The sequence below is a fragment of the Vipera berus genome (genome assembly GCF_964194415.1).
Source record: "Vipera berus genome assembly, chromosome: 2".
In the NCBI taxonomy this organism is placed as follows: Eukaryota; Metazoa; Chordata; class Lepidosauria; order Squamata; family Viperidae; genus Vipera; species Vipera berus.
In genome coordinates, this window is record NC_138203.1 from 115,856,757 (window position 1) to 115,883,364 (window position 26,608).

Sequence of the window (26,608 nt, forward strand, 5' to 3'; positions counted from 1 at the left end):
AAAAGCCAGATATTGTGCTTGGATTTTTTCCTGAAAGTGAGTTTCTGTCCTAACCGTCCCCTGATGAAGCAATCACTCGAAAAAGCATGGTACGGTCGACAACCAGGATTCCTTCATTCATGAAGATCCAAGTTCTTACAAAGTCAGCGTTGGGAGCTAACCGCCCCCAACGCGCTTTTAATACAGTGTGTGTTTCCAGCCCCACCCTTTCCCATTCAAACCAGCATCCGGCTGGTTCTGGATAAATCCCACCCTTTTCCCGTCTTTCCGCATGGCCCGGCACCTGAGCTTCCATACTGTCTCCTTGCTGAGCATCAGGTAGGTGTGTGCCACCCAACCCTTCTGTCGTGCTCCCCTCCACCACCCAGCGTGTCACCGCCACAGCCCCTCCGGCCCCACCCATCCTGGTGACTCCCTCCCACAAGCCCCACCGTAATCCATTGTCCGGTCCCAGCCCCAGCCCGTCTGGCGTCTCTGCTGAGGAACAGACAGCTATAGAGACGCGAATAGTCTGGCGGCTGCCCTCCGGAATGCCTGCGGGGCCTTTCACTGGTCCTGTCAACGCAGGCGTGCCAGAAGGCCCCAGAGCAGCTGTTCGTCAGGGAAATGGCTGCGGGTCCTGCGGGGCTGCATGTGGCGTCCAGCGCTCGACCGGCCGCTCCCAGGTGAGTCCAGGAACAGGGCTGTGTGGGCAGGGGGTTCGTATGCCCTTCCCCGGATGCCCCTCGTGATGTTGGGCCCACGGGGCTCGACAGATAGCTCCCCTTACCAGGGCTCCACCTGGAAGGCAAGAGGAAAATGTCACACACACACCAATGTGAGCAATAGGCTCCACACGCCCCCCCCCCCGGGTTTCCCTGGATACTTGCAGTGAAACGCCCTAACCAACCGTGGTGCTTGGATGTCCCCCTCTGCCACCCATGACACCTCGGATGCCGGATACCCCTTCCACAACAGTAGGTATTGCACTTTTCCCCTTCGTACCCTGGAGTCAATGACGTCCTGTACCTCGTAGTGCCCATTGCAAACAGGACCACGGGACCCCTTCCCCACCCCTGCAGGGGCAGAGGCCGGTTTCAATAGGCTACCGTGGAACACCGGGTGAACTTTGCCAAGGAATTTGGGCAGCCTAAACTGTACTGTCACTGGGTTGATAACCTGGGTGACTTGGAATGGTCCTATGAACTTAGGGCCTAGTTTCTTACTCGGTATTTGCAGACGCAAATTCTTGGTAGAGAGATACATCCAGTCCCCGACCCTAGGGGTGTGAAAGGGTTGTCGTTTCCTGTCTGCCTGTTCTTTGGTTATGCTAGCTGCTTTTTTTAACGCTTCTCTGGTTGCTTTCCACACACCCTCCATCTGTGCCATCCATTTCCTGGGTTGGCAGGAGGAGCTGTCCCCTGGCCGTACTCTGGGATAGGGAGAAAGTTGTATCCTAATACCACCGTGTATGGGGGGTAGCTGGTGCTGCTGTGCACTGCATTGTTATGTGCTACCTCCGTGAAAGCCGGCAGGTCCACCCAGTCCGTTTGTTGGTAGGATACATAGCTACGCAAATACTGCTCTACCGTGGCGTTGGCTCGTTCGGCCGCTCCGTTGGTACAGGGATGATACCCAGAACTCAATCCCTGGGACGACCCGATGAACTGGACAAACTCTCGCCAGAATTTAGCCGTGAATTGTACCCCTCGGTCTGAAATGATACGCCTGGGCGCACCATGTAAGCAGTAAATATGCATCAAAATCATCCACGCCAATTGCCGGGCTGATGGCAGTCCTTTACATGACACAAAGTGGGCCTGCTTGGAGAACAGATCTACAACTGTCCATATAACGGTATACCCCCGGCTCTCCAGTAATTCCACAATGAAGTCCACGGCCGACAGGGATTTGCCACTGATTGCAAGAGACCCAATGGCTTTCCAGGCGGGGGTTTAGCAGTAGCACATGTATGGCAGTTCTGTACATACTCCTCGACATCCCGTTTCATGCCTGGCCACCAAAACTGTCGTCATGCCAGGTGTAGAGTTTTTAAGAAACCAAAGTGGCCGGCTTGCTTGGTGTCATGGCATCTATATAAGATGACCGCTCTAAGAGGTCGCGGTAGTCTGGCAGCTGCCCTCCGGAATGCCTGTGGGGCCTTTCACTGGTCCCGTCAACTCAGGCACGCCAGAAGGCCCCGGAGCAGCTGTTCGTCGGGGGAATGGCTGCGGGTCCTGCGGGGCTGCACGTGGCTCCGGTGCTCGACCGGCCGCTCCCAGGTGAGTCCAGCAACAGGGCTGTGCGGGCAGGCGGTTTGTATGCCCTTCCCCGGACGCCCCTCGTGATGGGCCCACAGGGCTCGACAGTTTCTCTCCCCCCTCATTTTCTACCTCTCTCATTCTTTCTTCTCCTCCTCTTATTTTTCTAGTCCCTGAAAGCAAAAGTACTGTACAGACCTTTCTGTATTCTCTAGGAATCCCCTTCAAGTCCTCCTTCAAGGTTTCTGTGAATATTCCTTCACTCCTGTGTAAGGTGACACCTTTTTCTTGAATCCCCTCCTCTGTACTTTGAGCCAGTGTCCTTCAGGGGTGTTGGATTAGAATAGCAATCCAACCCATATGGAGGGCATCAGTTGGGGAAGACTACTTTTGGTATTTCTCCTCTTGACCTTACAAACCATCCTTTTAGTTTCCATTATCATTTCTACACTGAAGACATTTTGGCTGTGTTTCACTTAAGTGGGGTTTTTTAAAATCCTTTCTATTCTGTTCTCTTTTCCTATTCTTACACTCTGAGTGATGGAAGTTTTCCAGGTGGAGTTGGCTGGGTTGGAGCCACAACCCTTCTGATCATGCCCCTTTTTGTTCTCTTTTGGTATTCAGCCCATCCCTATGTTCAGATACCCAGTTTCTCCACTGCTGTCTTTGTATCTACTGTCACTTGAATTCTTAATGCCTTCTCCTCTGTTGGGAGTTACCAATTCACACTCCCTAGAAAGGGATGCTTACTGTCCCTTAGAGATGAAGTGGATCCCTATCTTTTGTTTTGCAGGGCAGAGTTCTTCCTCAATAATAACAAAGAGAATCTTTTGTCACTGAAGCAAAAGATTTCCAAGTAGTGTCTGGGATTAATTCTCCAAGTGGACGTGGAGATAGAGCTCAGTATTTTTAGTTTTCAGACAGGCTTGCTTATAAAAGAACTAGAGTGGTGCTTAAGTTTTGTGAAGCCTTTTCAATTTTCAGTATTTTTGCATAAATATGACCTAAAATGTGATCTATTCTCCACACTAAAGAACCCAATTAAATGAGTCAGAAACATTTCACTTGTTCATTTATTTATCGAGGAAAAAGATCCAAAGCTAAATATTTGTGTGTGGCAAAAGTATGTGAATAATTGTCTCTCTTCTGGTTTCAATCCCAGAGTCTCATTTGGCACTGAAAAATGATGTGGAGCTTATCAAAGCTCAGCTCCATGCCCAGACTGAGGTATGTAGCTGGCATAAACCTGGAGATCTTGCCATCTTGGTATCACAATCAATGTTAACCCCATTTGTGTCAAATTTTCTTTCCAGGCTTTTCAAGCACTGAGCCACTCAATTACTTTATTAGAGCAAGAGAGCAACTACCAGCAGGGTAGGATCAATGCACTGGAAGGTGAGAAATCTGAAAAGCCGCTCTGTTTGTTTTATGGCCTTGCAAGTCCCATCATATCAGGTTATATCCTTCTTTAAAGAAGAAACCATTTAAGGGATCTCTTCTCCCTGCAGGGAGAGAGAAATTCTGGAGCATTAATCCTCAGAGACCTTGGTTTCTTATGAAATTCTGACTCTTCTGGTTATGAAAACATAGGTAGCAGACGCAAGACTGATAGGTTATATAATCCCCACTCCTAAGTAGCTTGCAGAAGCTTAATTGGAAGAAATTGAAAACATTTTCTAACATCTTCAGTGTAGCTCAGTCTGGAAGAATTTTAAGAGTGCTATATCTTAGAATCTCAGGTCTGTTTTGAGTGCCATTTCAAGAATTGTACAGGGGCATCTTCACAGAATTAGGACTGGTAAGTCAAGAATGCAGAATATCATCCCTATTTCTCCATTACTGAAGAACGTATCATCTTCCATCCTTCTAGAGGAAGTAAAATTCGCTGCCCACTTATCCCGTGGAGAGATGTTTGATGAGCTAATACAGAAAAAAATCCAAGAGCTTTGGAAAACCATGACCAAAGAGGTAGAAGGGCTTCAGAGTTCCATGGTCAAGAAACAAAGTTCAATGGAGAATCTATCTCAAGATGTCCTTGAGAGGTAGGAGAAAGAAATGAGTGGGCAGAGAAAGAAATGAGCTCTGTCTTGTGGATTTTGGATAGGTAAAAAATTGGTTAGATAGGTTGGGTCTCTGCAGTCTTTACTATAATTCTCTGCCTACTGCTCTTGTGTCTGAAGAAGTCTTGGGTAATAGACCAGTGTAGGTGCTTAGATTGCCAAAGGCTAGAGGACAATAATAGTGGGTTTTAATGTTTTTGCTTAATAATAAATCATCTTAGGATTTGAATTTCCAGGGTTACATTGTAAAGCTTCCTGTCCTGTTTCTTTTTCCCATGGCAGCAAAAAATTCCTTTGGGAAGAGTTGGAATCAGTTCAGGGTGAACTGCGGCGCATCCATCAAAAACTGAGTAAGTAGCAACTAGTGTTATTTTCTTGCAATATTTTGTTCATATTCACTTCCAACATGCAGTAGATTCTTCTCTACTAGTATTTTCCCATTTATCATACATTCAGTATTGCCATGGCTCTCCAAATCTTCTGAATTTTTCTCTGCAATAGACTCTTAAACATCATCCAGTCAATTTGGAGCCAAATTCAACTTTCTTGTAAAAGGACAAGGTCTCCTTCAAATTGAAGAACTCCTGAAGATGTCAGGATTCCAGATGCCCAATCTAGCCTAGAGTTCTAAACCTCCCTGGAAACCTTCCATTTAAATAAAGCAAATTCAAACCTGATCAGTTTTTGAGTCAGGTCAAGATTAGCCTCCTGAATTTCTATCTTGATCACCTGATTTAACTCTCATTGAGGCACAGAGAAAGGGGGGCGGGGCGGGGTAATCTTCCCACTTGACTAGGCCTGGGTAAGTTCTATATGCATCCATGCTATTGACAGCATTTAGCTCAACTATTCTTCCTCTTGCTGGAAAGGTTGTACACCAACACATCCCCTGGGAATTTTCTATCTTTGAGAAGGAAGATTCTTTTTTTGTATATATTTTATTAAATTTTTTGACATGACATAAATCCTTGTAAAAGAGCATGTTGTCTGGATATGATCTATAAGACAACGATTACTTTCTATAATCTATATTCCATATGTTAATTTCATTTGATTTCCTCTTTCCCCAACATATCTTTCTTTGCAAAGTGTTAAGTTAAAACAATTTTGTTTGCTTAACAGCAGTTAAATACATAGTTTCAATAATCCTGTGTAACATTTTAGTTGCCTTATCATAAATCCTGTCACCATGTTTATTTCAGTTTATTTCTCCCCCCAAGTTCTAAATATTTTTACAGTTGGTGGATTTCATTCTGGTTTTTTCCTACGAACCCTCTCATGCTTTTATATTTCCCAATCAATAGATAAAAAAGTTAAAAACACCACCAACAACAACAACAACAAAAGAAAAAAGAGAAAAAAGAAAAAAGAAAAAACAACTTATTTCTCCCTCCGAGTTTTAAATGTTCTTACTAAATAGCTATCATTTCAACATTCAACTGCATTTGCTTTAGTAGGTTTGAGTCTGTTTTTTCCACATAAACCCTCTTATGCTTTTATATTTCTTAATAAGCAATAATAAAATAAAAAAGAAAAAGAAAAGAAACAAAAAAGAAGAGAAAAGAAAAAAAAGAGACAAAAGTATTAGGCTGCAAAAGATAACATATAAAAATATATATTTCTCCTAATTTAATATATATTTATTCCCTCAGTTTCTTATTCTTCTTAGCTATAGCTAAGAATTTATTTAGTCTATTTAAACTTTAAATATTCCATTCAATAGTTCTAATCATCTAATCCTTTAAGTCCCATTCAAAAAACATTTTTTTTAATTTTCTTTATCATCACATTTAAATAGCTAGAACATTTGCTTTTATTTAAATCATTTCAACTTAGAAGAATAGACAAGAAAAGATAAAGAATAATAAAAAAGAGAAAGAAAAACCTCAGTTATATTAATTAGGAGGACAAGAAGAAAAAAAGTTTCCCTCTTAAGAATAGTATATTTCAAAATTTTCCCATTTCTTAGCCATGTTCAAACAGATGCTTCTTTTTGAAGTATTCACACTGGTATATTCCATCTCGTTCCAAAAGTTTCATTTTAAAATTTTTTCTCTGATTGATGTCTTTCTCAATCAATATGTTTTGCTGTGTAATTTGTTTCCCTGCAGTTATTTTTTTTTTTATTGAAAAGTTTTAAAATACAGTTTTCCTTTAAAAAAACCCCCCTTCCCCCTCCCTCCTCCCCTCCCTACCTCCCCCCTATCTCCCCCCTCCCCCTCTCCCTCCTCCCTCCCCTGCCTCCCCCCCCTACTTCCCCTCCTCCCCCCCTCCCCCCCCGACTTCCCAGAGCAAAATACAAGGTATATATCTAAAAAGCAATCATAAACAATCATATACTAACAATTATAAACTCTAAAATCCATCACTCTCTAGCTTATATAGAGTAGACCAATCCTTAATAATACTAAATATGTATAAAAAACTAAAATAAAAGAAAACTAGCGTCATTCCCATCTATGTTCTTCCACAATTCACTATTTCCTAAACATATTCTCATTTACACATCACAAACACCTATCCCTATTAACCTCTCTAGCCAAAATAGGCTATAATAGATAATTCTTACACAAATTAACCCACATTAACCCACAAAACTTTCTTCCTCTTCCTCTGTAGTAAATTGTCCATTAATTCCAAATTAAAGATTCTGTTACCATACATATCATCCCAAAACTCTTAAAAACACAACTACCCCTTGACTATCAGTATGTTGTGGAAGTTCCATAGATTTCTACTAGACCTATCTTCTTTTCTTTTTTGAGCGTTTTAAGGCAGCACGCGTCACCCTCTGTTCTCTAGGATCATCCAAAAGAGTTGCAGCTTGATCTCCTCCTGTACCATTCTCGTCTATCTGTCCATCTTCATCCTCTTGATGTTCTCCTTCTCCAGATCCCTCTGCAGCTTCCAAAAGTGTTGATGGGGTTGCTTTTAAGACATTGTTGTAAAAATCATGCGCTTGCTTCACAGTACCCAAACAGTACCTTTTGCCTTCATACATAAAGCTCAACCCAGCTGGGATCTCCCATCTGAACCTTATATCCCTTTGCTTGAGCTCTTGCACAAGAAATATAAAGTCCTTCCTTCTCTTTAAAATCTTTGGAGGAATTTCTTTTAAAACCAAAACTTCTTGACCAGCAATCACAACTTTAGTATCATAGGCAGCTTGTATAACTTCATCTCTAATTTCCCTTTTTACAAAATAAACCACCACATCTCTAGGCAACTTTCTCTGTTTAGCAATCCACGAGTTCACACGAAACACTTTGTCCATGCCTTGTTTTATTTCAGATGCTGGATGGTTCAATACCACCTCAAAAGCCTCAGAAACCAGCTGCTTTAAATCTTCCTTAATATTCTCTTTTAGGCCTCTAATTCTAACAGCAAACTGCATCTGATAAAATTGGGCCAAACTCAGTTCGCTATCCATTTTGTCTTTGAAATCTTCAATTTCCAATACTTTTGCTTCTAATATAACATTCTTTTGAGTCAGTTCTGCCACTTTGTCATCCAGCACCTCCACACATTTAGCTATTTTATGCACTGAGGACAAAATGTCTACCTTCATCTCTCCAAGTTTCTGTTCCATCCTTTCTTCCATTCTCTGCTCCAATTTCTCCAATTTCTCCTCCATCTGTGCAAATTTAACACCCATTGACTCCAAAATTAACTGGGTATGTTTTTCAAGATCCTTCGATGTCACTACATCTGGAGAATGCAACGCCTGCAGTAATGATTGTTGTTGCACCGGAGAATTTCCAGCACTCCGAAAAGTTCTAGGGGGAGGTTTAGACGCCATCTTTTACTTACAATTGTGTCGCACTTTCACTTTAAGTTTTAAGCAAAGTCCATCAAGCTCGAGAGTAAAATAAAATAATCCTTTTCATCTCTTCATCTTTCCCTCTTGTACTGCTCTGCCTGCTCTTTTCCTTTCATAGTCTCTCCTTCAAGCAGGGATGGTCGCAGACGCCTGGCTCTGCTCCATGAAATCCGGAGCAGAGACGCAAGCCAGCTGGGAGCAGCCCAGGCTGCGGGGGAGTTCGATCCTTCAGCCGCCCAAGCTCCAAGCTCAGGCGGCCCCGGAGAACTCAACCCCTACCTGGGGGCTCACCCCCTCCTCTTCTCCCGAGGAGGGGGCTTCAAATTCGCCCGAACAGCTGATCGGCGCTGTTTCGGGCGAAAAATCACACAGCTGGGCGGCGGGCAGCCCGGGAAGGCTGTCTCCGGCGCCACGGAGCCACCGGAAGTCCTTCCCTGCAGTTATTTTATATAATTCCATCTTCAAATTTCCATCCTCAAAAGTTATATTTAATCATCTCTGTTATATTTTCTTGAGAACATTCTTGAAGTGAAATTATGTTGAAAATAAGTTGATTCATGCGCTCAAGATTTTTCTGCATTTCCTTGTAGTTTAAAGTCATTGTCCTTTGAAATTTTTGCTGCTTATCATATGTTTCCTTTTGTAAAATAAGCGGATTATAAGGTTCCTTTAAGTCACTATATTCAGAGATTCTTTGAGTCACCTTTATTGTATTTTGAGAGATTTCTTGGAGTGAAATTAGGTTGGAAATAAGTTGATTCAGGTTTTCAAAGTTATTCTGAATTTCTATGTAGTTTAAGGTCATTGTCCTTTGGAATTGTTGCCGCTCATCACATGTTTCCTTTTGTAGAGTATTTATTACTTCAGCTGTGTTCCAATTTGTTTAAATAGGTGCATTCAAAGCTTAAGAGTTCAAAGGGGGAAGAAAAGAAAAGAAAAAAAAAAAAAGAAATTCTCCTCCACCAGCAGGGGTCAGCATTTGTTCATTTTATGTCTTTCTGGTGTTTTCCTTCTCAAAAAAAAAGTTTGCCACCCAAGTGAGAGAGAAGGAACAAAATCCCCTTCCCCCTTTCCTTCTTAGGAGAACTCTTATTTTGGGGATTTTTTTCTTCAGGAAAGTAGGTAGGATAGAGAAAATCAGTACTCTTACCCAGATTCAAGCATGCTGCTTTGCTATTTGCTTAGTTTAATCACTTGTGACTTCCATTTGCTTCAGCTTCAGCTATGGCTGAATATGACGTTAGTCAGCCTTTTCTTCCATTGGTTTCTGGGAGGCTTCTCCTGGACTATTTGGAGAGACTGCCGTCTCTCCTAAGTCCCTGGGATTTCCTTCCTTCAGTCCACTCCTTCAGGGTGGATTATGGCCCCTTAGGGTCCCCAACAAAAAGAAATTTCAGCCGGAGGATCTGACGTTTCGAATTCTCCAACTGCTCCACTGAAGACCGGAACAGGAAGTCTCTGAGAAGGAAGATTCTGTAATCTTCCAAGACATCTGGCTCTATGGCTGAATTGCTTTTATTAATTGGGAAGATTTCCCTTACATAGTATTTTAATCTCATGCTGCAGTATTTTCCATTTTAATTTAATAGGTATCTTATCCTTGATTGCTTATATGAGATCTAAAAAAAGATTATTTCCCTACAACTGACTAGCAGCAATGTGTGGAGTCATCCAATAATTCAACTGTTGTGCCAAAATAAATGTAATTGCAATATACTCTCTATCACCTTACCAATGGCTGGATAATGCTAAGGAGGTGCTAAACATTACTAATGGTAAGGTGACCTCTCAGGTACTTGGGCAAATAAGGAAACTATGTTGGAGTTGAAATGACATAAGACTATCCCAATTTATATTGGTTTACAATATTCTCTTGTTTTTCTATAGTGTTTGTATGTTTAATTCCAGTAGAAAAAATGTATGTAGCTCTGGGTTGAATTGTAGAGTCCTTGGTTCTCTCTGAGCATGGTTGTTTACTTTCAGACATTTCATCACCTGACTAGCTAATCTCACCAGTGTATTGATGATCAGTGCATCAGTACACCAATGATGTTATCTAGTTGAAACATCTACAAGCAAACAACCATGCTCAGAGAACACCAAGGACTCCACATATGTTGTCAGATACAGTCCCCTCTGTTCTCCTTTTTTGGTGATAAATATGCCCCTTGTTATTGTTTTTGCTCCTCTATCTGCTAAGGAAGCTGTGAATAATGATGTGAGTATTGTCCACTGAAGGCAAGGTCTTAAAGGAAATGTTTGCAGCAGAGCCAGAGGCTAAGAGGAAGCCATGTGTGCCTGATGCTTCACCGAAGTTAGAAGAGAGAGTTTAAAAGGCGATAGTGGGAATAATTCTAATTGGGTGTTCTTGGCTCTTATCTTAGAGGACCAGGAGGTCGATATCACTAGAAACCTTGTCAGCATTAAGAAAATGCAAGAGAATCAAATGAAGTGCACCAAGGTAAGTTCCTCCACTCAGCTTCACTGTTGAGTTGAAATCTCTATGTGAAGAGCTGTATGTTTTCTAGGAGCTGTTATTAAATTGTACATACTCAGCTCATTGCACTATAAAATAAATCTCTCTCACCCAGTTGCCCATAGGGTGGTTGTCTGACAGAATATATCTTTTATTTTAGGAAATTTCTATCCTGACTTTCCCCCCACAATAAGGTGTGATTTATCAGAAACATTAGAAACAGGAGGCAGAACGAGACAAGTGCTTGGCCGAGTCAGGAGTCCAGAGGGTTGTTTTTCTTCTGCTAATCCCACCTCCTGAATTATAGTCAGTCATTGTGGAGGCGAGCAGCCATAGGAGAGGTGGGCACAGTGAGGTAATGATATATCAGAAATATAAGACAAGGAAGAAACCAGAACCTGTCTAAGAGAGGAGTGGCATTGAGGCTTCCGGATGGCAAGGCGACGCCGGAGGCAGCCATTTCTTGGGTGTCAGCCTCGCGGCTCCGTAGAGCCGCCGAAAACAGCACCGATCAGCTGTTCGGCGGCTCAGAAGCCCCCACCTCGGGAGAAGAGGAGGGGGTGAGCGTCCAGGTAGGGGTAGAGCTCTCCGGGGCCGCCAGAATTTAGAGTTTTGGTGGCGGAATGATTGAGCCCCCCCGAAGCCTGGGCATGCTCCGGACTGCGAGGCGTCTCTGCTCTGGGTTTTTTGGAGCAGAACAGGGCGTTCGCAACCATCCCTGCTAGCAAGGAAGAGCTTTTGAGAACGAGGACGCAGGCAGAGCGATGTAGGAGATTTTGGTGAAGATGATGTTTTGATCTTTAACTCAATGGACTTTGCTGAATCTGCAAGTGAAAGTGCGTAGTTAACAATAGAGGGTGAAAATGGTGGCTATATCTTCTAAAGTTCCTGCCCTGAGGCAGCAGTCTTCGGTGAAAACTTCATTGTCCTCTGCATCTGAATCTGTATCAGCTTTTACAGTAAAAGATTTGCAGAGTTTGCTGCAAGAGACTATGGAAAAGCAAATGCAACAATTTGTTGAGATAATGGAGAAAAAGTTGGAGGAGAAGTTTACAGAGAAATTAGCAGAAATGAGAGCAGACATCACATCTGTAATGTCAAATATGGCTAAAAGCATTGAGATTTTGGATGAAAGATTGGAAGATCTTGTTCAAAATGATATTAGAATGGAAGCCAAAATGACAGAAACTGAAAATGTGATAGAGAAAATGGATTATGATTTGATTTCGACACAGTATTCTCAGATGGAGTTTGCTTTGAGAATCAGAGGCCTTAAAGAAAATCCTAAGGAAAATTTGACGAAAATGGTTTCTGAGGTTTTGGAAGGGGTGTTGGAGCGACCAGCAGATGAAATAATGGAAGATATAGATAAAATCTTCCGTGTTAATTCGTGGATTGCAAGACAAAGGAAATTACCCAGAGATGTGGTGGTTTATTTTACAAAGAGAAAGATTAGAAATGAAGTTATCCAGGCCTCCTATAATATTGATTTTGTAATGGATGAGCAAAAAGTTTTGATTTTAAAAGAGATTCCTGCAAGAATTTTAAGAAAAAGGAAGGAATTTGCTTTTTTGACACAAGAATTGAGACGACGTGATATTAAGTTTAGATGGCAAATACCAGAGGGTATGGTGGTGACTTATGAAGGTACGAGGCATTGTTTTACCACGGTGATTCAGGCACGTGACTTTTACAGTAATGTTTTAAAAGCAGTCCCCATACCATCTTTGGAGTCTACAAAGAAAAAAGGTGACAGAGAGCCTCAACGTTCTAGAGAGAATCCACAAGATGTTGAAGGGTTAACGCAGACAGATGTGAAAGCTACAGGAGTGGGTCAAATTTCATCACCACGGGAGAAGGCCAGAAATTGGAAGAGGTGTGCTGCTTCTGGAAGAATGAAGCAAACCTGAGGATTTAGTTCCATAATTGCAAGAGATAATAATGTAATAAGGATGCTAGAAGGATTAAGTATTTGGGGATTCATTTTTCACCCTTATAAAATAATTATATAATATTTTGTGTTGCTTTAGTTTTAAGATGATTATGAAAATTTAATTGGGAAGATTTGTAGTAGTGTTTATTGATATTCTGTAGGTTATGCTTTGTTATTTGGATGGAAAGTTTTAAGCCTGGAAGGTAATGTATGGTATTTTAAGTTGTATAATACATTAGGAGAAGAAAAGGTTGTATAAACTTGGTTTTAGTATGTTAAAGTTTAGTTGGATAGAAGAATAGTTTTATAAAACTGATATAAATTGTTTTATGTGTGATTGAAATTAATTTGTAATACTTTTATGGGCAATATTGGAGTAGGTAATAGAATATAAGAATATAAGAATGATGTGATTATATAAAAAAATTTTAAAAGTTTGGAAGTAATCTATGGTATTTTAATTTGTATAATATATCAGGATAATATGAATTTAAAGCTTAGTTGGGAAGAAGAACAGCTTTAGACAATTGATATAAATTGTTTTATTTGTGATTGTTTTTATTGGGTAGATTGAAAGTATTATCTTGTTTTTGAATAATTATTGATATGATGTATATATATATATGTTTGGAGTTTATCTATATGAGTTAAAGTTCGATAGTCTATATAGTTCAGGATTGTTTGCATAAGCTAGATTATGATTGTTTGTATTTTTATACCCTGTATTCTGCTCTGGGAAGTGGGGGAGGGGAGGGGAAAGGGAGGGTGGGGTTGGGGAGGGTGGGAGGGAAGGGGGCTGGGGGGGTGGTTTCTTTTTCTTTTTTTGTTGTTTGTTAAAGACAAAATGTATTCTAAAACTTTTTAATAAAAAAAGAGAAAAAAATATATATAAGAGAGGAGTGGCATTCAGGTGTATATAAAATAATTGAGTACCCAGGATTTCTAACATGGGGGAAGGTATTGGGGAAAACCAGAGAGTCAGTTTGGTATAGTGGGGGATACCCAGAAAGTCCCACTTTCTGGCACCAGTCTAGAAAGTGGGAAAGTGTGAGTTCTAGTTTTGCTTTGAGCACAAAACCAGGCGGGTGACCTTGGGCCCATTACCTTCTCTCCACCCCAGAAAGCAAGCAATGGCAAAATGTTTTTGAAATCTTGCCAAGAAAACTGCAGTTGTCAGGAGTCAATAAGAAGACTCAGGCACAATAAATATTTTTTTTAAAAAAATGTTTATTTAAAGCATTTATACAGCCACACATATCAAACTCCAGGCAGCTCCCAACCAACAATTATGTCAGACTTGCCCCAGCCCAGGTCCTAGAAAAGAAAGACCCTCAACTCCATTTGGTTGAAGCGATAGGTTCTTTTATTAAGGTTAGATGTTTGCATAGAAAGAAAGCCTAGATCTGAGGTTCCTGTGCAAAACGTTACATCTTTCCTTTCTCCCTGGCCCTCCCCCCTTGGCCAATCCATCTCTGTCCAATAGCATACCATTTAGGTGTTTTGGGAACAGCCTGGACGATTGGTGCCATTTGGTGCAGTTTCACATTCTTTTCCCAGGCTAGGTGTCCTTGAACACTGGAATATGCCAGTTCTCACCTTTGGTTTCCGTCAAGACCCCTTCCCTCTCATCTCTATCCTCTACATTCCATGGTCTCCTCCTCCTCCCCCCCCTAACAATTTTTGACATGATGACAGCAAAGCATGGAAGCTGAAGTTGGCAGATCTGACAAATTAAAACAATATCGAAAACAACAACAACAACAACAATAATAATAAAGCAATATAATATTATATCTATTAAAACCATAAATGTTAAGAACTTGATGCTAAACTTAAATTTCCAAGTTCCTCACTAAATCCTGTCATTGAAATGTGTACCACTGCTTGGTGAAAAGCCAGATCTTCGACGCTTTTCAGAAAGCTTGGAGGGTGGAGGCCTGCCATGCTTCAAGGGGAAGGGTGTTTCAGAGGACAGGGTTTGACAAGGAAAAGACATGCTTCCTAGATCCCATTACATGGCAATGTTTAGGGGAACTGTGCCTTATCTGATTTGACCAGATAGATAGAAATACTTAGGTAGAGGCAGTCCCCCAGATAGCCTGGCCATGTGGGCTTTAAATTGCTGAAGGGAAGTGAGAACTATAGTTTTTTTATACTCCACAAGTGGATTTCTTAGGAACATGTGGCTAGCCACGGTGGAAAATAGTTTCTGATGTAGGCACCGTAGTATCCACCTCTATTTCAGTAGGATTTTCTAATGTTCTTAAGATGGGCAGAATTAAACCTTAATTATATGCTTAAAAAGTTCAGAAACCGTCAGCTAATGTAATTAATTATAATTGTAATTAAATTAAATTAAAGCATGACGCCACTTTCTGTGCTTCATTTCAATGGAATGGGACAACTTGCCATAGCCAACTCACCACGGTTATTCACCATGGCCAATTTGCTGCAGCCAACTCACCACAGGATAACTTGCCCTGGGACAACTCGCTATAGGACAAATCAACAATTCAGTTTAATTATTTAAAATAATTTAAAAATATTTTATTTTTTGTCATTCACATTTTATTTTGATTCCTCCTTTGGCATCCTTTCTTTAATGATTCTATTCCACAATTTCTTTGATATTACTGTAACTCTTGTCCCATAGCGAGTTGCCCCGGGGTAAGTTATCCCATCCATCTAGCTACAGTAGCAAATCTTTTTGGAAAGCAAGACAGTGGCAAAACTTTAATGGAGGTTGCATTTGGGCAGAGACCTGCTTCATGGATTGAGTAGAAGAGCAGAACAGCATTTTTAGTGATCCTGAGCTTATGTTAGCCTACAACATTGGAGGTCTGATTACACAACTCCCTGTCTCCTGTTGCATGGTCTTGTGTAGTTTGTGTAGCCAAGCCTTGGATTTGGGCTGATGTCAGTACTGTTTCAACAATTCATCCAGAGGTTTGTAGAAGAGATACCCACCATAGGCTGTTTTGCATCCCAATGTATATATTTGACATTTTATCTTTCTCTAGTTCCTGAGCCTTCTGAGGGGCAAAACCCCAAATGATGCCCTAGCAGAGAAAGATCATAAACCAGGGACTGAAGAGCTGAATGAAATCTGGTAAGAACAGCTCCTTGGGAGTTCTTGTTGACTCTCTTCCTGTCTCCAGCAGTGGAAGGAATTGCTTGAATTTGACATCTTTCCCTTCAGTGGACCTGGGTATAAGGCACCTTCTCTCATTTTATGGGATGTTGGAATAGGAATTTCTGGGACTTGAACTTTCTGCCCCAGGAAGGTCAACCTTATAAAGCTGCTCCACATCTTTCCTATAACTGGATATAGTATTTGAGTCTAAGGAAATACTTGTATTCCACACCAATCTATTACGTCTGGAAATAAAAGAACAGCATATCTGAATCCATTATAAATAAAGAAAAAAGAAATCTGTATAATTGCTCCTATGTTACAAAGTACTTGTCCTCCAAGGACAAAATTGTAAAATGAGAAACTGCCCCAGGTCTAAAAGATCACCAGAGTGAGGGTTTCAGAGCTATACTTTCATCCTGCATAATTAACATTTAATATTATCAAAGCATATAAGGAGATATTGTTCCTGTCTGTTTATTTCAGTGGCAGGTGATCCACAAAGGGAATCATGAGACTTTCTTCTTATACAGGTCAGCTGTCAACACTTTACGCAACTCCATTATGAACAACAGCACATGGACTGAGAAGAGGAATTCTTTGAGAATGAAAGGTGAGTAGGCCTGGTTGCTCCACCTCTGAATAGAACCATACAGAAATGGACCATAGGCACACATGGAAAACCCAGACTAGGCCTGCTTCAAAGAGGCACCACCCTTCGGGGTTCAGAATAGTCTTCAGTGTGTTTTCCCAAACATTTAGTCCCAAGCGTTGTTTAACTACAAGAGTCAAAGCCCCAAATATCTGGAAATTATAGGTAGCCCAATTTTATCACTTCTGGAGTTATTTGGAGTGCAGGATTGGGCTGTGTGAGAGTACCTACCAGGAAAAAACTAATATACATTATTTCTCTTAAATATTCCTCTAGGGTGAATCAGCCCTACAAAGTAGTCCAGGCAGGAAACAAAACTATGAGTACTAATACTCATAGTATTTTAATAATATTATAAGGTTACAGCAACAGAGTTTTGTAGGTCTGAAGGTTCTCCCCTTTCCACTGCCTTTACTTTCAAGAGAATTAGATGGGGTCCCTTCTGAGACTTCATTTATCAGACCGTAATCTAGGCTGTGACTCTTTCTCTTGTTTCCCAAGATTATTCTGACAGCCCATGGCAGAATCACACATCAGTGGCAAGACTTGCTTGGTCTCAGCAGAGCACAGTGGGACAAAATGGGAGACTGTGTTTCCTAATATGTCTGCCTCCTCAGGGGACCTTTCTGAAAGCAGGAGGCAACTTAGAATGAATGGATGAATGAATGAATGAATGAATGAATGAATGAATGAATGAATGAATAGGTAGGTCAACTCCTCCAGAAATTTCTCTCTGGGACCTTTTTACAGATCGAGGGAGCCGACAACACCGAAAAACTAACTTGGTTGATTCCAATTTCTCTGACTCTGCCCTCTATTAGCACCGATGCAGTAGCTCAGAGCACAGTTCCTAGAAGGGCAAAGGTGAGTCCCCTTTTTTTCTCTTGCTCCTTGTATTCAAGAGCACGCCTACCCTGAAATTTCCCAGCATAGATTGTGTTTCCTCAGGAAATTTTCTTTTAGAATAGAATCACCCTTTTTCACCCTTTCTGGGTCAAAAGATACAAAGAAGATGTGACACTGTTAGTAGAAGAAGCAAGACATTTTGGGATTTGGGAAGGGCAGGGTAAAAGTAAATAGTAATATTCAGGCTAGCAGTTGAAAGGAATGATAACATTGTCAAAGGTCTTCATTTTGCTTCTGAATTTTGTGTAGCTACTCCTGGAGACTATAACAGTGGACTTTAACAAGGCATTGCTTATTTGGTTTGTAAACTGCCAACCTCCAGTAGAGAAGTAAACAGACCCCCTCCCATCCATACATCTACCTGGATACTGGGCAAACTAATGGTTTCTTTCTTAGGTATGGAAGGAGAATCAAGATCCTAGAAAGAAGCTGGGTCATCTTTGGAGCTGAATTTTTGACAATGCAGATGAAATTAAACCAAACTGCTTGGAAGACACTTAGTTTGGTCATCACTGATAGAAAGCTGCCTTAGATTAAGTCAGACCATTGATCTATCTAGATTAGTATTACCTCCTGTAAAAACTGGCAGTGGATCTTCAGGTTTTCAGACCAGAAACTTTCCTGGTTTCACCTGGAGATACCAAAGGGATGGAAATAGAAACCAAGCCAATAACAGTAACAACAATAACAACTAGCTAATAACCTATAATTGCAGCTTCTCATCTGTGGCTTACCTCTGCAATGTTGCTTCCTCTATTCAGGCAGGTTGTGAATTTTAGGCCTGAATGATCACTAAAGTCCCAGAAAAAGAAACAAAACTAATAATAATCAAGTAATCCTTTCTTCTAAGACATGTCTGCATAACATAGATTTAGCAATTCACTCTGTCATTTGCAGTGCTTTTTTTGTAAAAGAAAAAGGTGCCGGGACTCACACATGTCATCCAACCTGCCTTGCCTACCCTACAAGGTTCCATCCAAAAAAGGTGCCGGAACTCCGTTCTGAGCGTTCTATGACAAAAAAAGCCCTGGTCATTTGTAAATTTTACATTCTAAGACTAGAAATTTGAAAAAAAATAATTCTTTGCCAGTATCATGAGGTATCCTGCATCAGATTACGTGGGTCTTGGAAGGCTTCTTGAGTGGTCCTTCCATGTTGGAAGATGCCCTCTCCCTCACCCATTCATTCCACTGCTGCCATCTCCAAACTCATGTTCTTTGATGGTGTTCTGATGCCCACATTTAGGATTACAGGGATGGCCTTCTTCCTTCCCTTGATTATTAGTTTCCTACTACTTTCCTGGTCCATAGTGTTGGAAACATACTGGGAATCAAGTCCTGTTTCTTTGGCACTCGATACTGTCCCATCTACAGATCAAAGGAAACAAACCTGCCACTTAATTCAGCTAATTAAAAAACCCAGTTTATTTATTAAAGATCAGTGCAAAGTAAACAGCAATTAGCTGGCAAAAAACCAGGATAAAGCAGGCAGAAAAAGGCATTTTCATAATTATAATATCAAATGATACAGAACTTTCTAGAGCAAACAATATGTAGGAAATTACTATGGACAAAGGAGTAACTTGTACAAGAGGTAGCAACTAAAAGCATCCCAAAGAAAAAGAAATGCAAGAAAGCAAAATGGCTGTCTGAGGAAGCTTTGCAAATACCTGAGGAAAGGAAGGAAGCGAAAGGCAAGGGAGAAAAAGAAAGATACAACCAATTGAATGCAGAATTCCAGAGAATAGCTAGAAGAGATAAGAATGCCTTCTTCAATGAACAGTGCAAAGAAATAGAAAAAAACAAGAGAATAGGGAGGACCAGAGATCTCTTCAAGAAAATTGGAGAGAGCTTCCGGTGGCTGCGCGGCGCCGGAGACAGCCTTCCCGGGCTGCCCGCGGCTCAGCTGAGTAATTTTCACCCGAAACAGCGTCGATCAGCTGTTCGGGTGAATTTGAAGCCCCCTCCTCGGGAGAAGAGGAGGGGGTGAGGCCCCAGGTAGGGGTTGAGTTCTCCGGGGCCGCCTGAGCTTGTAGCTTGGGCGGCTGAAGGATCGAACTCCCCCGTAGCCTGGATCGCTCCCAGCTGGCCAGCGTCTCTGCTCCGGATTTCTTGGAGCAGAGCCAGGCGTTTGCGACCACCCCTGCCTGAAGGAAGGACTATGGAATAAAAGGAGCAGGCAGAGCGGTACAAGAGGAAAGGATGAAGAGGATTATTATATTTTACTCTCGAGCTTGATGGACTTTTTTAAACTTAAAGTGAAAGTGCGTCACAAGTGGAAGTAAAAGATGGCGGCTAAACCTCCCTCAAAAACTCTTCGGAGTGCTGGAACTTCTCCGACGCAACAATCATCATTGCAGGCGTTGCATCCTCCTGATGTATTGACACCGAAGGATCTACAAGATGCTCTTGAAAAACATGCCCAGGTAATTCTGGAATCAATGGGTGATAAATTTGCACGGATGGAGGAGAAATTGGAGAAATTGGAGGAGAGAATGGAAGAGAGGATGGAACAGAAGTTCAGTGTGATGAAGGCAGACATTTTGTCTTCAGTGTATAAAGTGGCTGAATGTGTGGAAGACCTGGATGAAAAAGTGGAAGATTTGACTCAAAAGAATGCCATATTAGAAGCAAAAGTATTGGAGAATGAAGATTTAAGAGACAAAATGGACAGAGAATTGAGTCTTGCTCAATATTATCAGATGCAGTTTGCTGTTAGAATCAGAGGCTTAAAAGAGAATATTAAGGAAGATCTAAAGCAGCTGATTTCTGAGGCTCTGGAAGTGGTATTGAACCAGCCAGCATCTGAAATAAAGGGAGGCATGGATAAAGTGTTTCGTGTGAATTCATGGATTGCTAGACAGAGAAAGCTGCCTAGAGATGTGGTGGTTTATTTTGTAAAGAGGGAAATTAGAGATGAAGTTATACAAGCTGCCTATGATTCTAAAGTTGTGATTGCTGATCAAGAAGTTTTGGTTCTAAAAGAAATTCCTCCAAAGATTTTAAGGAGAAGGAAGGATTTTACATTTCTTGTGCAAGAGCTCAAACAACGAGATATAAGGTTCAGATGGGAGATCCCAGTTGGGTTGATGGTGATGCACGAAGGTAAAAGGTACCGTTTGGTTACTGTGATGCAGGCGCGTGATTTTTACAATAACGTTTTAAAAGCAACCCCATTATTACTTTTGGAAGCTGCAAAGAGATCTGGAGAAGGAGAACATCAAGAGGCTGAAGATGGACAGACAGAGGAGAACGGTGCTGGAGGAGATCAAGCTACAACTTCTTTGGATGATCTTAGAGAGCAGAGGGTGACGCGTGCTGCTTTAAAACGATTAAAAAATAAAAAATAAAAGAACAAGATCAGCAGAAGTCTATGGAACTTTCACAACGTACTTATAGCCAAGCAGTGGGAGGAGCACGGCCTAAAAAAGATAGTCCTATCAGAGCAGCGCTTTAAGAGCTTTGGGATGATATGCATGACAACTAAATTTTTAACTTGGAACGTTAATGGACTAAATTCACCACAGAAGAGGCAGAAAGTTTTTCAATATTTAAAACAATTCAAGATAGATGTTATATGTTTGTAAGAAACGTATATTAGGGTTGTGGATCAAAAGTATTTACTGAACTCAAAGTTGGGTACGCGATCTGTTGCTTCTGCAATGAATAAGAAAAATGGAGTGGTTGTTTATGTTAAAAGTGCTTTAACAGCAGACTTAATTGAAGCAGATAAGCATGGAAGATACGTTATGATAGAGCTGCTGCTAGAAGGCAAAAAGACGCTTTTAGTTGGATTATATGCTCCTAATTAACAACAAGCTGACTTTTTTAGTTTACTTTATACAAAGCTTACCCAGTTGGATTATAAATCTGTTATTTTTATGGGGGATTGGAATGGTGTTTTGGATGTACAGATGGACAAGGCTGGAGCTTTTAAGCGCGTCCCAAGTCATGCTAGATTGCCTAAATCCTTTTTTTGAAATGAAGATTTTATATTAATAGTGTTTGTAGTTATTCTATATGAGCTAGAGAGTGATAGATTTTAGAGTTTACGGTTGTTAGCATGTGGTTGTTTATGATTCTTTTTTTTGTTTTTTATACCTTGTACTTAGCTCTGGGAAGTCGGGGGGGAGGGGGGGAGGGGTAAGGAGGGAGGGATAGGGGAGGGGTAGGGGGGTTTGTTAAAGATAAAATGTATGATAAAACTTTTTAATAAAAAAAAAGAAAAAAAGAAAATTTGAGAGATGAAGGGAATGTTTCATGCAAAAATGGGCATGATAAAGGATCAAAATGGCAGGGACCTAACAGAGGCAGAATTATTATTATTATTATTATTATTATTATTATTATTATTATTATTATTATTATTATTATTATTATTATTATTATTATTATTAATTTTATTTGTATACCGCCCTTCTCCCGAAGGACTCAGGGCGGTGAACAGGGCAATACATGTTAAAAAGACAGAATACAAAAATTAAAAAAAAAAGTTTAAACAAGTGCCCAGAACTCTTAGATAGATTAAAACGCATTTAAAAGTAATAAAAACCCAACCCCCTCCCATCAGGCCAGGCCAGCTTGTTCAAAAAGATACGTCTTTAGATCGCGCCAGAAGGAACGAAGGTCGGGCGCCATCCGGAGCTCAACCGGAAGATGGTTCCATAAATCCGGTGTGCCCACAGAGAACGCCCTCCCCCTGGGGCCACCAGTCGGCATTCTTTGACCGGTGGCACCCTGAGGAGACCCTCTCTGTGGGAGCGTATTGGGCGGAGGGAAGTTGATGCTGGCCGCAGGTGCTTCCCAAGGTATTCCGGACCCATGCCATGTAGGGCTTTGTAGGTCAATACCAGCACCTTGAACCTCACCCGGAAGACAACTGGGAGCCAATGCAGCTCGCGGAGCAGAGGTGTAACATGGGAGTATCGGGAGACTCCCAACACAACTCTCGCGGCTGCATTCTGTACCAGTTGGAGCCTCCGAGTGGTCTTCAAGGGCAGCCCCATGTAGAGAGCATTGCAGTAGTCTAAACGAGAGGTCACGAGCGCATGAGTGACCGTACGCAGGGCATCCCGGTCTAGATAGGGCCACAACTGGCGCACCAGGTGAACCTGGGTGAAGGCCCCCCTAGTCACGCCCACTATGTGATCTTCCAAAGTAAGCCGTGAATCTAGGAGGACTAGGAAGAGATTAAGAAGAGGTGGCAAAATTACACAGAAGAACTATACAAGAATGAGCTTAACGTCCCTGATAATCACAATGAGGTGGTCACTGACCTCGAGCCAGACATCCTAGAATGTGAAGTGAAGTGGGCCTTAGAAAAGCTGAGCAACAACAAAGCTAGTGGAGGTGACAGTATTCCAGCTGAGCTATTCAAAATCTTAAAAGACGATGCAGTAAAAGTGCTACACTCAATTTGCCAGCAAATTTGGAAAACTCAACAGTGGCCACAGGATTGGAAAAGATCAGTTTACATTCCAATTCCAAAGAAAGGCAGTGCCAAAGAATGTTCAAACTATCACACCATTGCACTCATGCTAGTAAAGTTATGCTTAAAATCCTACAAGCTAGTCTCCAGCAGTATGTGGATTGAGAACTACCAGAAGTACAGGCAGGATTTCGAAGAGGCAGAGGAACTAGAGATCAAATTGCCAACATAAGCTGGATCATTTAGAAAGCTAGGGAGTTCCAGAAAAACATCTACTTCTGCTTCATTGACTATGCTAAAGCCTTTGATTGTGTGGATCACAACAAACTGTGGCAAGTTCTTAAAGAGATGGGAGTACCAGACCATCTTATTTGTCTCTTGAGAAACCTATATGTTAGTCAAGAAGCAACAGTGAGAACTGGACACGGAACCACTGATTGGTTCAAAATTGGGAAAGGAGTCCGGCAAGACTGTATACTGTCGCCCTGCCTGTTTATCTTATATGCAGAGCACATCATGAGAAAGGCAGGGCTAGATGAGTCAAAAGTTGGAATTAAGATTGCTGGGAGAAATATCAACAACCTAAGATATGCAGATGATACCACTCTAATGGCAGAAAGTGCAGAGCCTTTTGTTGTGGGTGAAGAAGGAGAGTGCTAAAGTTGGGTTGAACCTTAACGTTAAGAAAACCAAGATCATGCCATCTGGCCTTCTCAATTCGTGGCAAATAGATGGGGAAGAAATGGAGGTAGTGACAGATTTTATTTTCCTGGGCTCCAAGATCACCGCAGACTGGGAGTGCAGCCAAGAAATTAAAAGACACTTGCTCCTGAGGAGGAAAGCCATGGCAAAATCTAGACAACACACTAAAAAGCAGAGACATCACCCTGCGAACAAAACTGCGTATAGTCAAGGCTATGATCTTCCCAGTTGCAATGTATGGCAGTGAAAGTTGGACCATAAGAAAGGGTGAGTGCCAAAGAATTGAGGCCTATGGTGCTGGAGAAGACTCCTGCAAGTCCCTTGGACTGCAAGGCGATCAAACCGGTCAGTCCTAGAGGAGATCAACCCTGACTGCTCTTTAGAAGGCCAGATCCTGAAGTTGAAACTCAAATACTTTGGCCACCTAATGAGAAGGAAGGACTCACTGGAGAAGAGCCTAATGCTGGGAAAGGTTGAGGGCAAGAGAAGAAGGGGATGACACAGAATGAGGTGGATGGAGGCGTAGGTGGAAGCAGTAGGCGTGAGCCTAAATGGACTCCAGAAGATAGTAGAGGACAGGAAGGCCTGGAGGAACGTTGTCCATGGGGTTGCGATGGGTTGGACACGACTTCGCAACTAACAACAACAATAGATCTATAGTAAATTTTCTTTTTATATGCATAGCCTTGGATATTGAATCTTCCCATATAAATAAAAGAATATGTCTCAACTATGATATTTGATAATGTAATTTTTAAAACAGAATTTCCCATCCTGTCTGATTTTTTAAAAGAATATTTCTATGAATTCTTAATATTTTAGTATTAAAATTTAAAAAAAATCATTTTCCTTTGTCATTTTCCTTTCCTTTGCACTTTGTCATACCTTTAATGTTGTCTGCCATTTCAGTTTGAAGTATTTGTTTAGAAATCTTAGTAGCAGCACTTCATACTGTATTCATTCAAAAATTAAAAGAATAAAGAGATAAACTATGTTTATTTGCAGAATATATACTATTAACTTTTTCTCAAGTTCTAGTTATTCAGCAAAATACATTAGGATGGAATTGGAAGAATAAGCTGAAATATCAGAAATAACAGTGAGTTACCAAAAGAGACAATTTATGTTTTTCCTTCTCCAAATAATATCTAATACATTTAATATAACAATTTTATTTCAGTTTTGAAGATTTTTTTAAAAATGAAAAAATGGAATATGAAATTTTTAAATATTTGTGTCAACGCTGTGACAATTAGGAAATTACAACCATTTTACCTTTTGCTTTGATTGTGCTTTTTCTGCTGTTCGAGATATTCAGATGTAGAAGGGGGGTTGGGGTGAATGCTTGAGCGTTTTCAGTTAGCCATAACAATTGCAGCTGTGTGTGAACTCAAGGTCAATGTTAGATAAAGTTTTGACAGGAATAATTTTGGAATAATTGGTGAATGTGATTTATGACAGCCTTTCTGGCGTGGAAATTAAAACCTGTTACTGTCAGAATCCCAGGGCTTTTCTTGTCATAGAACGGAGTTCCAGCACCTTTTTTGGATGGAACCTTGTAGGGTAGGCAAGGCGGGTTGTATGACATGTGTGAGTTCCGGCACCTTTTTCTTTTACAAAAAAAGCACTGCAGAATCCATTTATATTTCATTTCTAAGTATCTCCTCTGAGCTAAACCCAAATCTTACCTTCCCCTGGATTCTGCCATTCCCAAGGGGAAGAGGGAACAGGCGTGGGGCTTTATGGCTTTCGCTTCCTCCCTTAAATGTAACCTTTGTTTATTCTGCCTGCCTGCTATCCATCACAATATAACCAATTGCTTTCTTACTAGGCATTCCCTCTCAACTTACAGGCAACTAGGAAAGCGGGTGGGAAAGGGAGAAATGCAATCCTCCAGGATCTGGTTTGTTTCTCCAAATGAAGTGTGAGGAGGGTGGAAATGATCCTGCTGCAAACAGGCTGTTATCTCTCCTTTCCCACAATGGGCTTACCACCTGGAGCTTGGCTGATCTGGAACTGACCGAATGAACTGTGGGGTAGGGTTTGTTTCTCCAAATGAAGTGTGAGGAGGGTGGAAATGATCCTGCTGCAAACAGGCTGTTATCTCTCCTTTCCCACAATGGGCTTACCACCTGGAGCTTGGCTGATCTGGAACTGACCGAATGAACTGTGGGGTGGGGTTTGCTTGGGGACACTTTAAAAATATCGATCTGTGAGGGAATTCCTCAGATCCTGTCTATTATGCCTGCTATCTCCTATTTCTTAGTAAAAGTTCCTGCTTGGAAAATCTTGTCTCCAAGAGTCCTACTTTCTTAAGATGTGGGCTGAGGTGGGTTCTGACATTAGACAGGATCTGCATTAAGAGTCAACCTGGAAGGAAGAACCTTACTGGGGGACTTTGCAAAAAATACAATGTCTAACAACGAGGTAGGGAAGGAGGAAAGCCCTATGGAAAGGGAGCCTTCTCCCCAACTGAAATTCCACCAACTATTGGGAGCTGAAGCGTCATATTCCTCCAGGGAAGAGGTGGTGGAGTCGCGCGACCACACCATGGTGGTCAATGGGTGTGGGAAAGAAAAGCGAGTGGGAAAAGGTATCGAGGAAACTGACCCTGAGATGGGGCAGCCACCAACCTGAATGGAAGCATCCATATCATGCAATCCGCCCTGGACGGACCGGCTGCAGACTGGGTGGTTAACCTGCATGATTCCGATGCCCCAGAACTCAACGACTTCAACTGATTCATGTCATCATTGAGAAGGCAATTCAAGGACCCCCTGGCTGATCGCAAGGCCCATGAGAGAATCAAAATGGTGAGGCATGGCAGACAGTCGGTGTTGTGATTCAAGGTCAGCCTGTGGGTTCAGCAGTTGGGTCGGACGATTCAGAGGAGGAGGAGGGGGGTGTTGGAGAGCCTGCAGAGGACAGCCCTGAGGCTTCACAGAGCCCTCAGCCAGGCCCCTCTCATCTGGTCACTATGCAGACCCAGCTGTGTGAGCCTGACAGCGTGGATGAAGATGACCCACAGCTGGCCCTGTTCAAGGACGCCCGACGCAGGAGGCAGTCAATCAGGAGTAAACAGAGGAAGGCAATGGGGCACCTCGGAAGGAGGCAGAGAGAAGCCACACCTTGAACTGTTTAAAAGGGGAATGTGTGGGAGGGCTGGTTTGCTGAAGGCAACCGTTTGAATAGCTCCTGTTTCATGGTTCGTGTTTTGGTTTTGCTCTGTTTGCTCTGTTCTGTGTCAATAAATTTGGCA

At 41.7% G+C, this 26,608-nt stretch overlaps 1 protein-coding gene across 1 annotated transcript; it reads left to right on the top strand.

The window, feature by feature from the left end:
• The first annotated feature begins 3,382 nt into the window (after positions 1-3,382).
• On the top strand, positions 3,383-26,608 carry CCDC159 (coiled-coil domain containing 159). Its single transcript, XM_081318457.1, has 9 exons — positions 3,383-3,467; positions 3,554-3,635; positions 4,111-4,282; positions 4,583-4,650; positions 10,505-10,581; positions 15,550-15,638; positions 16,196-16,275; positions 17,065-17,178; positions 25,181-26,608. Exons 3-8 carry the CDS (start codon positions 4,149-4,151, stop codon positions 17,133-17,135), a joined length of 519 nt encoding a protein of 172 aa, XP_081174583.1. The 5' UTR covers positions 3,383-3,467; positions 3,554-3,635; positions 4,111-4,148; the 3' UTR covers positions 17,136-17,178; positions 25,181-26,608.

Coding starts and splice junctions, on each gene's coding strand:
- CCDC159 (XM_081318457.1), top strand. CDS start 4,149: ATGTTTGATGAGCTAATACAGAAAAAAATCCAAGAGCTTTGGAAAACC. Junction 15,639..16,195: donor GAAGAGCTGAATGAAATCTG/GTAAGAACAGCT, acceptor CTTCTTATACAG/GTCAGCTGTCAACACTTTAC. Junction 16,276..17,064: donor GAATTCTTTGAGAATGAAAG/GTGAGTAGGCCT, acceptor ACCTTTTTACAG/ATCGAGGGAGCCGACAACAC.